The sequence below is a fragment of the Pogona vitticeps genome, chromosome 6, assembly GCF_051106095.1.
Source record: "Pogona vitticeps strain Pit_001003342236 chromosome 6, PviZW2.1, whole genome shotgun sequence".
In the NCBI taxonomy this organism is placed as follows: Eukaryota; Metazoa; Chordata; class Lepidosauria; order Squamata; family Agamidae; genus Pogona; species Pogona vitticeps.
The window spans coordinates 28,823,240-28,838,312 of record NC_135788.1 but is presented as its reverse complement, the minus strand read 5'-3'; the positions used below and the strand labels follow the sequence as shown (position 1 = coordinate 28,838,312).

The window sequence follows — 15,073 nt, the reverse complement described above, 5'->3', positions numbered from 1 at the left end:
ATTAATGGTCACTCATCAAATGGTTGTGCCTTACCTCTGCTATGAGAGTACCTATGGGTATCAGTTGTTGAGGACACCTGGGCAGCAAGGTGTATCACTCACTTACCTTTGGTGTTTCATTGGTCACTGTGGAAGCACAACGCTGGACCAGATATGCCTTTGGTTTGATCCATAATGTTCTGTTTTTTTGTTCATTTGGTGATGTGTACTGGATAAAAAGCAGACAGGTAAGGAAAGGAGGAGGAGGGTGGTGGATATATTACAATGTATCTGTCCATCTTTAATTCTTTAAGGGTGCTATGTGGAGACACAGGGCATTTCCAGGTTCTTCACTATGCACTGTGCCAATGGCATCCACAAATGTTTGTCAGGTTCATATAACCAGTCAGTGCAAACAGCTGGTAGAGAGCAGCTGGCGTCTGAGCTGGCCAAAGATACTTTGCTGCCTACAGCGAAGAACAAGATTTGGTGTCCTGCCCATACCATGTATGAAAGTCAGCTAATCACCAGTTAACCATCAATAATGGAGGTGTATCCTCCACCACACTTGGAGACAGCTGAATGGCCTGGGGGAATTGGGCAGGCTGCCTGACACATACTATAGCTCTCTAATTTATTGCTGCTTCCTAGTATCTGCCAGTATCTAAGGTGGTTGTGTCATGCTGCCTAATAGTAGAACCAGCCTTGGCTACCATATGCTAATTAGCCAACTTCTGAAGATATGTGGCCAGCATCTTTGGCCTCCTGTATTTTTCGTAATAGATAAAATGCCAATATACTTGTTAAACACTCCCTGGGAGCCTGTTCAGCTGAATTTACATGACCACTCATTTAATGTACTAAGGAATATGTTGTAATTCTATATTTAATCTAAAAAGTTGCCAGTGGTAACACCACATATTAGTACATTGCACTGTAATGTTAAATCTTTCCAGACAGAATAGTGGATGCGTGTGTGCCTTTTAAAAATAATGCTACTTATATCATGACAGATAGCTGTGGTGGATGCTCACTCTTCCACTGGGTATCTGCCTACTCAAAATGTTCCTGGAAGTCTTGCCCAAGTGTATATCTTGTACTAGACTGTGCTGCCTCCTTAACTGCTTCTCAAATTTCATTTTGCATTAGTTGATTTCATTCATTACCATTACTGCATAGTAGCAACTTCAGTCTAAGAATACTGTGTCTATCTTCCATACTGATAGTAGAGGGATTTTTGCATTGCGTTTGCCCACACACCCCCGCCCCCAGCCTTGCGTTGGCTTTCATTAAAGCAGTGGTCCTCAAACTGGAGTCCCCAGATGCTCTTGAACTGCAACTCCCAGAAATCCTGGCCAGCACAGTGAGTGAGGAAGGCTTCTGGGAACTGCAGTCCAAGAACATCTGGAGACCCTAGTTTGAGAACCACTGCATTAAAGTGACAGGCACTGAGATTTTAGCTGCATCAAAATATCTGCCTCACTTAGGATCAGTTCCAACATTACTAACATGCAAGTGAGAGCATGCAAGTATACAAAGTAACTGAAGGGTTTAAAAGGAAACTGAATGTATAATTTCATGTGCTCTAGAACAGAGGTCATCAACTCCCGGTCTGCGGCCCATTGCTGGTCCGTGGCTGGAGCCCAACCAGGCCACGAAGACAGACCTCCCCCCGCCCCCGCATGCACTCCCCACAAGTGCTTTGTGCACATGCGTGCCAGCACCGACATGAGTGTTCCCTCACCTCTTCACACAATCACCTGTGCACGCAAAGCACCTGTGGGGAGGGGAGTGCATGCGGGAGGGGCGGGAGGTTTGCCTTTGCGGGGGGTGGGGATGGGTAGGAGCCAGGAGGCAGGGCTAGAGCCGGGTGCTCCAGCTGCTCTCCTCCCGGCAGCGCCGGCAGCGACAGAGGTGGGGTGGGGGTTGGAAAGAGCTGGGAGGCAGGGCATGGCCGGGTGCTCCGGCTGCTGGCCTTCCAGTGGGCTCCAATGAGGCCGGAGGAGTAAAATAAAAAATGTTTATTAAAATATAATAAAAAAAGACTCCCAGGCTTCCGCTGCTACTGCTGGCATGCACTCTCTCACCCCCTCAAGCATGCACCCGCATGCAGGGGTGGGGTGGGTGCGCGGGTGGGCAGGCACTCCTGCGCATGCGCGAAGCTGTGAGGGAATGTGCATGCATGACATAGGCGCAGGTGCTCCCCACCACTTCGTGCATGCGATGGAGAGCGCAAGCGCAAAGGGCCACCCCACCTCCCTCAGAGGCTCCGCTGGTCCGCACTAGTAAAAAGGTTGGTGAACACTGCTCTAGAATAATCTTTAGAGTCTATTTTTTAAAAAATAGCAAGGCGGGGATCATGGCTTGTAGAGGAGAGAATTTCCCAAATGTTAGGTGTGCTCAATTCAGTCTATCATAGAATCATAGAATAATTGAGCTGGAAGGGGGCTATAAGGCCATCAAGTCCAATCTCCTGCTCAGTGCAGGAGTCCAAATCAAAGCAGACCTGACAGATGGTTTTCCAGTTTTCTCTTGAACATCTCCATGTTGGAGTGCTGATCACCTCCTGAGGTAATTAGTTCTATTGTCATACTGCTCTAACAGTTATTAAGTTTTTCCTGATATTCAGCCAAATTCTGACTCCCTGTAGCTTGAGCCCATTACTACGTGTCCTTCACTCTGGGATAGTCAAAACAGATCCTGCCCCTTCTCTGTATGACTACCTGTCAAGTACTTGAAAAATACTATCATAACTTCCCTCAGTCTTCTATGAACTGCCCCAAAGGCAGGATTGAGATCCCTGGAAGTAAAGATAACCTCCCTTAATCAGATAATAAACTCAGCCTTCACTAGCTGCTTTGCCAGGAGCTCCATATCTCTGGGCTTTGAAAAAACCTTTCATTGCATTTAAGAAAGGAGACCAATACTCATTTTTTGCTGGATGAATTCCTTTTTGTTAGTATCCCATCACTTTGTACTCTCAAATTAAAATGTGTGACTATAATGCCATTTCCTACAGTGGACTGGTTTATTTCTGAAATAGCTTGTTATGGACTTGCAGACTAGATGGGCTCTTAGCTGCCATTAATGGCCCCTTCCCTTAATTTTGACGACAGTTATATTAGGTGGAGCAAGCTTCAAGTTCAGTTCAGGGGTCTCTGGCTGAGCTTTGACTCTGAATCTGATATACGTCTGGTCAGTCACTTCATGCATCACCTACAAATCTCAAGGACATTATATGCTTTGTATTCACTTACCTCAGTTTGCAGTCAGCTAAAGGGGTTGTCAATCAACCTTCTATATGTGAGTGGTTGTTACAGAAGTTGGCAGCTGTGGTTTTATAGGCATTTTCTTTCTTTCTGCAGAACATGAATCACACTTCTCATAGGTTGTGCATGCCTACTATGAATTAGTTAATGGCAAATGTTCACATATCAGGTTCCAGCTGTATGTAGAAATAACGTTTCCAGTTTGTTTACTTATTTATCTATTAAAGAATTTATATCCCATGTGTGAGCAGCATCAGACTCACTTCCGGTGGTGCCGGTGGCTGCCGGGTTTCCTGAAAATAATTCCATAGGCTCCAGGTTATAAGAATGACCAAGAAGAGACTTTATTGCAACCAAGGAAGTGATAGAAACAGGAACCCTGTCCTTAACTCCCTCCAGGGTTGAGTTCCTGGCACTAACTCCCACCACCAAGGTAATGTCCTTTCAAGAGGGTTCCCTATTAAATCCACAGGGTGTCCTATGAGTTCTGGTCCCTGAAAGCAAGAGAGGTGGATGAGTCTTGGCCCTGGTTAACACCCAGATGGCCAGTAGAGACAAGTGGGGATTATTGATGCCTGCTCCACTATTTCTCCCAGAGACTCCTCTGCCTTTTGTGTTGGCACTTTTGTCGCCAGCATTGCAGCAGAGTCAGGGTGGGTGCTGCTGCTCCTGTCAGATGACTCAGGCACCAAAGTTGTGCCATAGATATGGTACACTCCTAGAGTCCTGGCCTCAGGGTTGCTTGTTCACAGCCCCTTCCTCTACCCAGTAGATGGGGTGTGGGGACTTTAGCCTGATGCTCCATGCTCCACCTCGGCAAGGTACAGAATTGGGGATCTCAAGCCTTGATGGCTTCTCCCCACATCTTCTCTTCCTCTGAAGTTTCCATCTTTTCCTCAGTTTCCATGAAGAAAGCCCCTGAGTCTTCCTTCCAGACTCTATCCTGGCCTCCACCTTGCCCTCTGCCCCTCACAGGTGGTCCTCTTCAACCAGCTTCCTTGCAGGCATCTGTCGTCTCAGGGTGCCAACAGTGGCCTCCTCACACCACCCTTCAAAAATTATTTTATTTTCTCTTTTTTTGTCCAGTAACTTTGTGGTGCAAATGCAGTCAATGAAAGCACATTGTCTAAACTAGTAATGTATAACCAGAATCTGGTTGACCCAGCCTTCCATCCTTCCGAGGTCAGTAAAATGAGTACCCAGCTTGCTGGGGGGGGGGGGAATGTGTAGCCTGTATAATTAAAAATTGTAAACCGCCCGGAGAGTGCTTGTAGCGCTATGGGGCGGTATATAAGTCCAATAAATAAATAAATAAATAAAATATAATCAGTTTCATCTGGGGAGTAAAGCGTATGGAAAGTCTCCCAAATATGGTAAGCATTTTGCTAGGTACTAATGAAGTTTAGAGGCAAAGTATTCAAATATTCAAGTATTCAATAGGAGCTAAAGACTATTGCATTCTGTCCCTTCTGATTTCATCCCCTCCTTCTGCAACTTGGCATTCAGCATTCTGTGGCTTCTCAATGTGCTTCTTCCTTATAGGGCCATTTTTTTTGCGTCTGCCCTTCCCCTCATTTCACTAGATTCAATTATTATTATTATTATTATTATTATTATTATTATTATTATTATTATTATTATTATTATTATTATTATTATTATTATTATTGTCGTCGTCGTCGTCGTCGTCGTCATTGTCATCGTCGTCGTCTTTGTTTTGCTTCTTACCTGGGAAAGGGTCTCTATAAGTCAGAATTAACTTGACAGCACATGATTATTATTAATTGTAACAAAGCCTCCTGGAAAACAACTGCCTAACTGCCACAGAGAGTTGTTCTAGGAATTGTGGAAACTGACCTTTACTTACCCCGATGGTACTACTCTCACCTTTGAAAACTTTGAAATCACAGCCAAGCACTTGCATTATCGTCCCAGCAATTACTCTGTGGGGAACGGAGGGCAGATGGCTGTTAATCTGCAGATCATTGATGTGACAGATCACTCTCTCTTTTTAGCCTCAGTAGTGTGCAAAGTGTTAAGTTCCCGGGTTTCAAGAGGATCAGGCACATTTGACCTAGCAAGGAGGCAAACATATGTTCAAGCCACCAGTGATATCCCTTGATTTAGCTATGGAAGGCAGCAACCAGACAGGCTGCCTCTCAAGACCTTTCGTTAAATGGTTTCTCGTGAGGGTGATATAACAGGAGACAGGGTGGTGTCAGTCACATTCCAGCTGTCGAAAGAGTGGAACCATAAGTCTCTGATGTGAACAAATCCTTGTAAGACAGCACAGCAGGTGCTTGTCCCTTCAGCGTATTCTCTGGATGGGTGTCTTTGATTCTTAGCAGAATTTTAATAGAAGTCCAATGATGAAGAAATATCTATATTAACAGACTCCTGTCATCTCCAGGGGTAGAGGACACATCTCCTTTGTATCATGCCAGATTACAGACCCATTAACCCTTCCGTTGTCAATTCTGGCTAGCAGTAGCTCTCTGAGGTTTTAGGGTTTGTTGATTAATTGATTTATTCATTCATTCATTCATTTGTTGCACTAATATCCCACTATTCCTCCAGTAATCTCGAGTCAGTCCACATGGCTCTATTCTTTCCTACTTTATCTTCACAGCAACTCAGTGAGGAATCCTGGGCGGAGAATTTGTCATTGGCCCAAAGTCATGGAATGAGTTTCATCCCCGAACAGGGCTTTGAACCCAGGTCTCCTGAGTTTTAGTCCTATGCTGTGACCAGTGCTAAAAGGCTGTGAAAGTTGTGGTCCGAAACATGAGAAGATCAAAGATTCCCCACTCCAAAATTATAAAATCACATGTGGTGATTATGTGGCCACCAGTTCTGATGGCTTTAATAACAACTAGATGAGTCCATGGAAAATGGGTGTGTTAATTGTTATGATACAGTGTCATAGAACCTCATTAGCAATATGCTTCCTAATGGTCGCTGTAGTGGCTCCAAAAGAAAATGTGCTTATTTCTATGTTCATCTTATGGCTTCCTAGAGAGCTACTTTGAGGAAGAACTGAAATGGGAGATTAGACGAATCTTTGCTTTGTTCCTGCCAGGTTCTTCCTGTGTTCTAAGTTTATGCTTTCTTTCTTTCTTTCTGTCACTCAGGGTATATTGAAGAAGCCTGCATCATTCCATGTCCCTCAGATTGCAAACTCAGTGAGTGGTCCAACTGGTCTCGCTGCAGTAAGTCCTGTGGCAGTGGAGTCAAAGTCAGGTCTAAATGGCTCCGGGAGAAGCCCTACAATGGTGGAAGGCCCTGCCCCAAGTTGGATCATGTCAATCAGGTAATGTCTCCCTGTCTACATTTCTGTCAGCCATTATTCTTGTGCATTTCAAAGCTGGAAACAAAATAAGACTTTGCTTCTTGTTATAAATACTTAATGGAAGAGACAAATACGAAATCCAAGAGAAGGTTAAAAAAAATTACGCTTGTGCAAGATGGCTTCCTTTGCTTTGGTCCCTTTGTACTGAACACTCTTAGTGGTCTCCTTAACCTTGTCTTCTTAGCAAACAGAATTGTTGTTTTTTTGCTAGAGCTGGGAACTTTATTCCCTCTGATTAATTTTAAGTTAATTGTGCAATAGACTTTTGAACCAAATAAAAATGCATCCCGAAAAACAATTCCTGACAAAAGAAACGAGCAATTTTTGAATATGTAATTATTTTTTATTGCCCAAATCCTTTTGCTTTATTATATCCATATAAGGCAAACCGCATAACTTGTAGCAGCTTCTGGCTGGCAGTTCACAAGTCCTCAGTGGGATGATTGGGCACACATCAATCTGGTTCATTTGCACAAGCCTGAAAATCCTAGCAAGGACTCATTAATTCGCAGTGAAAAACCACCACAAGTTATGTTGCTTGTGTTCCACAGCCTTAGTTAAATGAAACAAGGTTGGTTAATGTGACAGAAACTACAGAGAGCAGGAATATAGCAGACAGAGAGAAGACTGTCCCTCACTCCTGAACACACACATAGACAAGAATCTTCTACAGAGTTTTGGATAGCTATTTTTGGACTACAATTCCCACAGTTCCCCAGACCACGTGGCCATTGGCGATGGTTTGATAATGTGAAGACTGCTGTGACAGAGAGAAGTTGTGTTTACAAATAAAGCATTTTTATCTTCAGCAGTCAACATATTGCTTTAATTGTATGCATGTGTAATTAATTAATGGATTAAAGATCATCAAATAGCTAAGGTTTCTTTAAGTGAATGACAGGTAATGCCTTCTGTTGTTTCCCTGCTCTTCCGCAGAAATCTGCTTTCCTTACATTTGACCAAACCAAGTAGTGTGTGGGGGGGAAGTATGTTCTATCCTCCATTCAGATGTGCCAAACAATGAAGTATAATGCTGAGCATAACCTTCAGCAGACCTTAAGTGTGCTCTAGATTTGAACACAGACATAGGGCTAAAAACCAATCCACTGAAATCAACAATTTGAGCTAGTCATGACCAATATGCCTCGTTTATTGCCGTTGATCTACTCTGAGAATTTACTAGATTTGCATCTAGCCCTCTCTTCTTGCAAAGCTCATTTGGCCCTGTTTCATGTTCGGAACAATTGAACAATGAATGACAGAAGAAGGGGCAGCATTGTGTCTTTTCTATTTGATTTATACCCATCTTGAATTTGGAATTAATCTGCATTTTGTCCGGTAAATATCACAGCCTGTGTTCTCATTTCCATAAATTCCCTTCAGTGTGGGAAGGAGAGATTGCAAGGGGGAAGAACTGCCGGCCATTCTCATCTGAATGAGATGTGCATTTGCTAGATGCCATTATGCTGACGTTTTGCAAGCACAGAAGGAAATGGCCCGCTGATTTGATTTTCCACTTAAGAGGATGTAATTAGTTCTACTTTAGAACATAATAAGTGTTAAACTAAAGCTAATAAACCAAATTTGTAATCCAATTTAACACCAAAGAAAGTGAGCATGAAGGCTGGTTTTTGTAGGTGAAGGTATTCAAATCCAGAAGAAAACTATTTTAATAAGTTGTCCTTCATTTCTGATGAATTCATATACATCAGTTTTTAAAGAACATATTAAAATAAGTGATAGACAGAGAAGTATACAGTATTCTGAAGATTATGAGGTTTATAGCTATGACAATGTTGCCCTCTAGTGGTAGCTGGCATACTTTTTGTTTTATTGTTACATTTATCTTTTCATTATTAACATTTCTGTTTCTCCCTGTCCTAGTGTTAACATATGTATGTTTTCCACAAATTCATGCTTCTTCCTCCTAAAATTACAGGCATAGTGTGGGTGGTTGTATGAACATATGTGTGTATTTTTCTGGCCCTGAATTTGCACAATTTCATGTGTGGAGCTATACTGAAAAAAAATGGTAAATTTTGCAGAAAAGAAGGATGTGGTGCTGAATATGAAGGTGGAACCTGAGACAAGATTTCTTACTGGACATGTTCTGGAATACAGAAATGAATAATTTTGTTCGTTTGTTTCTGCCAAAAGGAATCTGTATATGTTTTTTAAAAAATTGAATTGGCATAAATAGGTGTCATGCATAGCTGCAAATTAATCAATAAAACCAAAGAAAAAACCTCAGTGAGGAGTAGTGAAACCATGGTCAGTTTGAGGAACAGTGCAAAATTTCTATTTGGATTAGTGAGATTAATATGTGTGCCCCTCTGTTTTCTCCATTCAATCATATTGTTTATACCTCCTACAAGGTAAGGAGGTAACAGGGCAGTGGGAAGGGGGAAGAAGGTTAATTTTTCCTTTTTAAAAAACACAACTTTTTTTAAAAAAATGAAGCGATTCAGGTTTATTTTTTCGCAAACGTTGGATGTTTTATGGTTTCTGGGTAGCCACAAACCACGAATCACGATTTTTGTGAGTTTTGCCCATCATTATATCTCTTTAATATTGAATACACTTTATTCCAAACCTACATATCAGGAAAACTGAGAAAGGTAGTCTAAGCCAGTGGTTCTTAACGTGGGCAATAATGCCCCCCCAGGGGGGATTTCATTTTTCAGGGAGGCGGTAGAACGAAAAGGGGCGGTGTGGGGGCAAAAGAACAGAAGGGGCGGTAGGGGGGCACTGGAGTGAGCCAAACCTGTGAAGGCGACTGCAGCCGCAGTGCTGCCAGTAGATCCGGTGCTGCTGCTGCCGCCAGATGATCCAGCTCTTTCTACCTGCCACGTCTCACCTTTCTCCTTTAGGGGAGCACCGAGTGTGAATCGGGTAGAAGGAAAGGGTCTCTTGGGTTCTCGTCCTCGCCCCGTGAAGCGCTGCCTCGCACCCGGGTGGGGAGGGAGACTAGGTAGGTAGGTAGGTAGGTAGGTAGGTAGGTAGGTAGGTAGGTAGGTAGGTAGGTAGGTAGGTAGGTAAGATATCATCACCTCAGGGAGGGGGCGATGATAACTTCCTCAATGGCTCAAGGGGGCATTTCTTTCAAAAAGGTTAAGAACCACTGGTCTAAGCTACTAGCTGTACAATTAATTTGCACCTTATATGCAGCTTATAGACTTTATTTATTTATTAGAGTTCTACCCCGCCCATCTAGATCAAAGTATACTCTGGATAGCTAACAATAAAAAATGGAATGAAAACAAAATAATAAAGTAAAAAACAACAATAGTAATGTGGCACAAATGGGAAAAAATTCAAGTGATGACAGGAGGGAAAGCCTGCCTAAGGAGCCAGGCTTTGCTCTTAAAAACACCCAGCGAGAGAGCCGGACAGATCTCTGGAGGGAGACTGTTCCAAAGGCGAGGGGCCACTGATGAGAAGGCCCAGTTTCTTGTTCTTTCTCTCCGGGCCTCCCTCGGCGTTAGGCCCCTCAGAAAAGCTAGAAGCTGAATACAGCTCTGTGTTTGCAGTAAAAGCAACCCGTGGAAGGCAGATCTTCCAACATCCATTCAAACAGAAATGTTCAGGGTCCTCTAGGACCTGCCATAAAATTCAGCACGAGCAGGAGGAAGACATATAAAGCAAGACTTTTATTTGCTTTAAATATATTGTAGTGTTTTGCTGCTGAAATTTAAAAAAACACACAAAAACTTTGCTTTAGAATCAGATTTTCCCTACCTGTTGCAAAAAATTCATGGTTTTGGAGGTGCTGAGGGCTCTCAGCCCTCACAATATGCAACACATTCTAGAAGGTGTGAAGGAATAGTTTAATGATCCAAGAAGTATAATTTTAATCCCCATGTGGATGTAGCACAAGGTACTATTTAGAAAAACATCGGGAAATCCAATAAGCACCAGTAAAAATTACTCAATGTTCTCTTAGTGTATATGTGAAATCAACAACCCATACTTTTACTATAACATATAGCACGTGTTGAACGTCAATTATTTTACAAAGACGCTGTTAATGTCTTTAAGAGCAATAAGGGTAATGGAGAAAATCATTTTCCATCCAGACAAAACAAACAAACAAACAAACAACAGTATTTCAGCCTTAAAAACTAGAAACCTTAAAAACTTTAAAAAGCCAAATAATATACAGTAATCCAAATTTGAAATTTGATGACATTCCATCTTCTTGTTTTTCAACATCTACAATTATAAATAATTATTCCGCATCCCAGGAGATGTTTCTTATTGATGCCATTCTGCCGTCTCAGCTGTGGCATCCTTTATGTTGTCAGTCTTTAAGTTCCCCACTGGCAAAATGCTAATCATGTTAAAATAAATTCACCATGAAACATCATTCTTTTCAGTGTTTTGTCCAGATCTGAATGTCTTGCTCTGTCAATAAGATATGTGTAGGTATTTTCTTTTCAGAGTAGGGGCTTGGAGTATGCTTTTTTACTAAGAAACAAGTAGCTGGGCTAGATCTGGGATTTGTGGAGGATTTCTTCTCATGGAAGATGCCTATGGCCAGTTTCCATCTCTCCCTCCCTCACTGCTGGAGGAAAGAGCTTTGCTGATAGCCTTCCTTTTTCTACTCTTGTTGTTCTGTTTTTGTGGCGCAAATTAAGAAAGAAAAAAGATCATTTAAAAAGTATTTAATTTCCTTTGACTGCCTCAAACATACCCCAAAGAAGCATTTTCTTAAGGATGAGAAATACAATAGGACTCCCTTATCAGCGGGATCAGTATCTGCTGATTCACTTATCCACAATCTGAAAATATTCAAAATATTAAAAGTCCTAGAAATATATTTTTTATAAAGATGAGGTTACCAGAACTGGCCACTAAAGAGAGCCAGAGACTATACTGTGTATAGTATTTGTGTAATCCACGTATTTCAGCATCCACGGGGGGAGCGATCCCCCGTGGATACAAAGTTCCTACTGTATAAGAATTTCTAAACAAACCAGTAGTCTCAGTGGACTGAAAATATGACCATGTGCTACAAACTGGGCACTTTCAAAGTTTAATGTCCCTGTATCGAATCTTTCTGCATCATGGAGGATTAAGCGCAGAAACAAAAAAAACACCATATGTTTTGTGAGGAACATTAATTTTGGGAGGGATCAGTGTAATGCTTTGGATCAGCATGCCTGTTATTAAATACCTTTTTCGCTTCCTAACTATTGTTTTTATTTACCTTTGCTCATTCCCTTGCGTTCATGGCCAACTCCTGCCCCAGGCTCAGGTAAGAGTCTGTGAAAGAGATGTACAGCATTCCGGCATGCATCTAGAGAAAATTCCATAACCTATGTATTGTTTGTCTTTGGCTGTAACTTTTCTTTGAAGCTATATGTGTTTTGTGCAGTTCTTTTCAGTATGCAATGATCACAGCCTTCTTTGTGCCTGCAGTGGGAGGAGTTAGGAAAAAGCACAGGGCTAAGATTAAAAAAAAGGATGGCAATTGTATTTACTTACACAATTTGGCTGATAGATGAGAGCTAACCCCTAATAAGTCTAGGGCGACGCTTGGTGGGTGTTTAGGTCTTCTTGATCATCACACCAACCCAGGCATATAATGGGACAGGGAACTAGTTTGGTTCCAGGTGGAGTTTGACCGTGGAACAATCCAGTGGGCAAGATGACACTGAGTGGTGGGACTCCTTCAAACTTCACACTTCACCAATGTTACCTTATTCCACATTTTCATCAGGACAATTTCTGCTTTCTGTGCTTCTCAAGACAAATGTCTCTTGGAGTGTTGTCTGGGAGCCTGTATGAAGGCCTTTAAGTTCTACTTCAAGGCTCGCTCCACACCTTGGAGAGTCCTTGGCAATGTATCTTTCGGTGAGGAAGATGGGACACCAATAGCACTATGCCTTTACTCAACACTGCTGAGAAGGAGAGAGAAGCTGGATAAAAGTAGTGATTGCCAGTCCCCGTCACCACAACTGCTCACTGTCAAGTGGATTGGGGACAATGTGGTTGTGAAGTCAGGGAGTTCTGGTGGGTCTTTCCATGGCATTGGGACTCCATGAGCTGGCCAAGGATGCTGTCCCTGAGCTAGCCTTTCCTTCAAGTTCACTCTTGCCCCATTTGATGTATCACTCTGATGCCTATTACTGTGTGAAGGTCACAGTACTGACTGTAGCGTGTACCAAATAGCATTGGCCTCTAGATCAGTGGTTGGCAGTCTTGGGTAACCCAGGTGTTCTTGGACTGGAGTTTCCAGAAGCCTTCAGTACTAGCTGTGCTGGCCGGGGTTTCTGGAATTTGCAGTCCAAGGACTCTTGGGTTACTCAAGGTTGGGAACTACTGTTCTAGATTATTACGAGACCACAAAATAAAAAAACAAAATAAAACTGCCACCCTATCTGGAACACTAAATCCAAGCACTTCCAGCTCCAAGCTTTAGCAGAGAACTTGAATAGCCCTCTTTATCAAATCATTGCTTGCTAAATAGAAGAACAGATGGGAGGATCCATTGTAAAGCCATGTAGCATTGGACCTGTTTAGCTACTCAGGCATTGGCTTCTTCTACCTCTTTCCCTTGGTCTGCTGGCATGGAATAATAATGTTTATGACTTTTCTGTTTCAAGCATACACTCAGAAACAATACTATAGAAGCAAGGAGAGAGGCTCAAATCTGGACAAGAGAGGAGTGAGATAAACATTGCTAGGAGTATCAGTCTAAGATTGAGTAGCATAACTTAGGACAGATCAGATCAAGTAAGGGACAGCCTATGAAACTGAGGAGATCTCTGTCCAGCCCTGTTCATGTTTTCTTTTTATGCTTTTTTATGGATTGATTACCTTAGATCTGATATTTTGGATGTTTGTGGGTTGTAACGTCCATCATTTCTCCTCATCAGCTGTTTTGACTCGGGCTGGTGGGAGTTGCTGTCCATCAACTTTTGAAGGACTGTGTACTCTCTAACACGTGTGTAACAGCTGTTGTATTTCCTGTTAGGGAGTGAGGAAATCTAAGGAAAAGAAACCAGAAAGGTAACTCCCATGAAATTCCTCTCATCCCCATAGTTGGTGATAGGATATTTTGGAGAGTCACTCATTCGTAGGGTTGCCATAGGTTGGAGGTGACCTGGTGGCTCAGAACAACAACATAGACTTTGAAGCAGTTCCCAGAAAGATATTTCAGAGACTCATCATTATGAGTTAGCTGAGGCAGTGTAGTACACCGGGAGGCGGAGTGAGCAAAGGCACACATACATATCCCCTTGCTTGCTAATGCTGATTGTCAGTGCATGACTCTGTCCTAACTTTCACAGCAAGTGTCCTGTTTCTCGAATTTTCACGATAAGCATTGTGGGGAGTTTGTCAGTAAACTGCAGTGATGATGCTGCTGCAAATTCCACCTGACTGATCTGCCCCTGTCGGTGAAGCAACCTCATGTTTGGTGTGTGCATTTTCCAGGTCTACGAAGTAGTCCCATGCCATAGTGACTGCAGCCAGTACATTGGGGTCACTGAGCCGTGGAGTGTATGCAAAGTGACGAATGTGGACTTAAAGGAGAATTGTGGTGAGGGCGTGCAAACCAGGAAAGTGAGGTGAGCAAAACATTAATATGACCGTTTCACAGAGGAGTGGGAGAAGAATTCACCTTTCTGCTAAAGCAACGTTCTCTCTTCAAGCAAACAGACTGGGCTTGATTATCAGGAATAGGTTGGAATAGGAATAGGCTGCAGCTTCCCTACCCTAAAGGAAGCCACAGCCACCATCTTTGTAAAAACTAGCCAATCTCTCTTTTTACATGCCGTGGCTGGGAGGCCAGAAGGAAACTTCGGCAGCAGTGATTATGGTAAGGGGGTGTTGTGGGGGGTGGGGGAGGGCTAAGGTAGGGAAAGGAAGAGTGGGGTAGAAAAACGGGGGTAGGCTGTGGGTTTTGGTCGCTGTGGGCGGGGTGGTTGCCTTTCTGCCACCAATCAGTTGATCGGCGGCCAGTAGGCAGAATGGTGTTTTATTGGTTTTTTAATAGGAAGGGGGTATTAGTGGGGCTGGGGGGTGGAGGGGGCAGCAGGGGTGGGCTTTTTTTAAAATAACTCCCCCACAAATCGACGAATATACTCGCTATTTGTTGCTTCATGGGGCAACTTTGTGCTTTGTGAGTCATCAACTTTTGCCCACTCACAAAGTGGGACAACTCGCCAAAATGGTGAGTTGTCACCATCTCTACTTAAGGTCATAATCAATGATGACTAGGTAGTATTGTATCGAAAGCCCTGGGTTAGATGCATTCTTCACTAGAATAGACCCAGTGGCTCTCAACACAACTAGAAGGGCATAGAAGTAGCCTGGGGTGACAGGAGAGCCAGTGTGATTTGGTGGATAGAGGGATGGACTAGAACTCAAGAGGCAGAGGCTCAGATCCTTGCTCAGCCATGGAAATTCATGGAAGGATAATGATTAAGTTAATCCTTAAATATCTCATATACCTGAAAACCGTATTAAG

The 15,073-nt window shown here is 42.9% G+C and overlaps 1 protein-coding gene across 8 annotated transcripts in view; it reads left to right on the top strand.

Moving 5' to 3' along the window:
• Nucleotides 1-15,073, top strand: part of THSD7A (thrombospondin type 1 domain containing 7A) — a 349,546-nt gene that overhangs the window by 301,815 nt on the left and 32,658 nt on the right. For all 8 annotated transcript variants that reach the window (XM_078377154.1, XM_073003242.2, XM_073003240.2 and 5 more), the window contains 2 exons: nt 6,380-6,558; nt 14,038-14,171. In XM_078377154.1, coding sequence (XP_078233280.1) covers nt 6,380-6,558; nt 14,038-14,171 — 313 coding nt within the window. The remainder of the gene's footprint in view (nt 1-6,379; nt 6,559-14,037; nt 14,172-15,073) is intronic.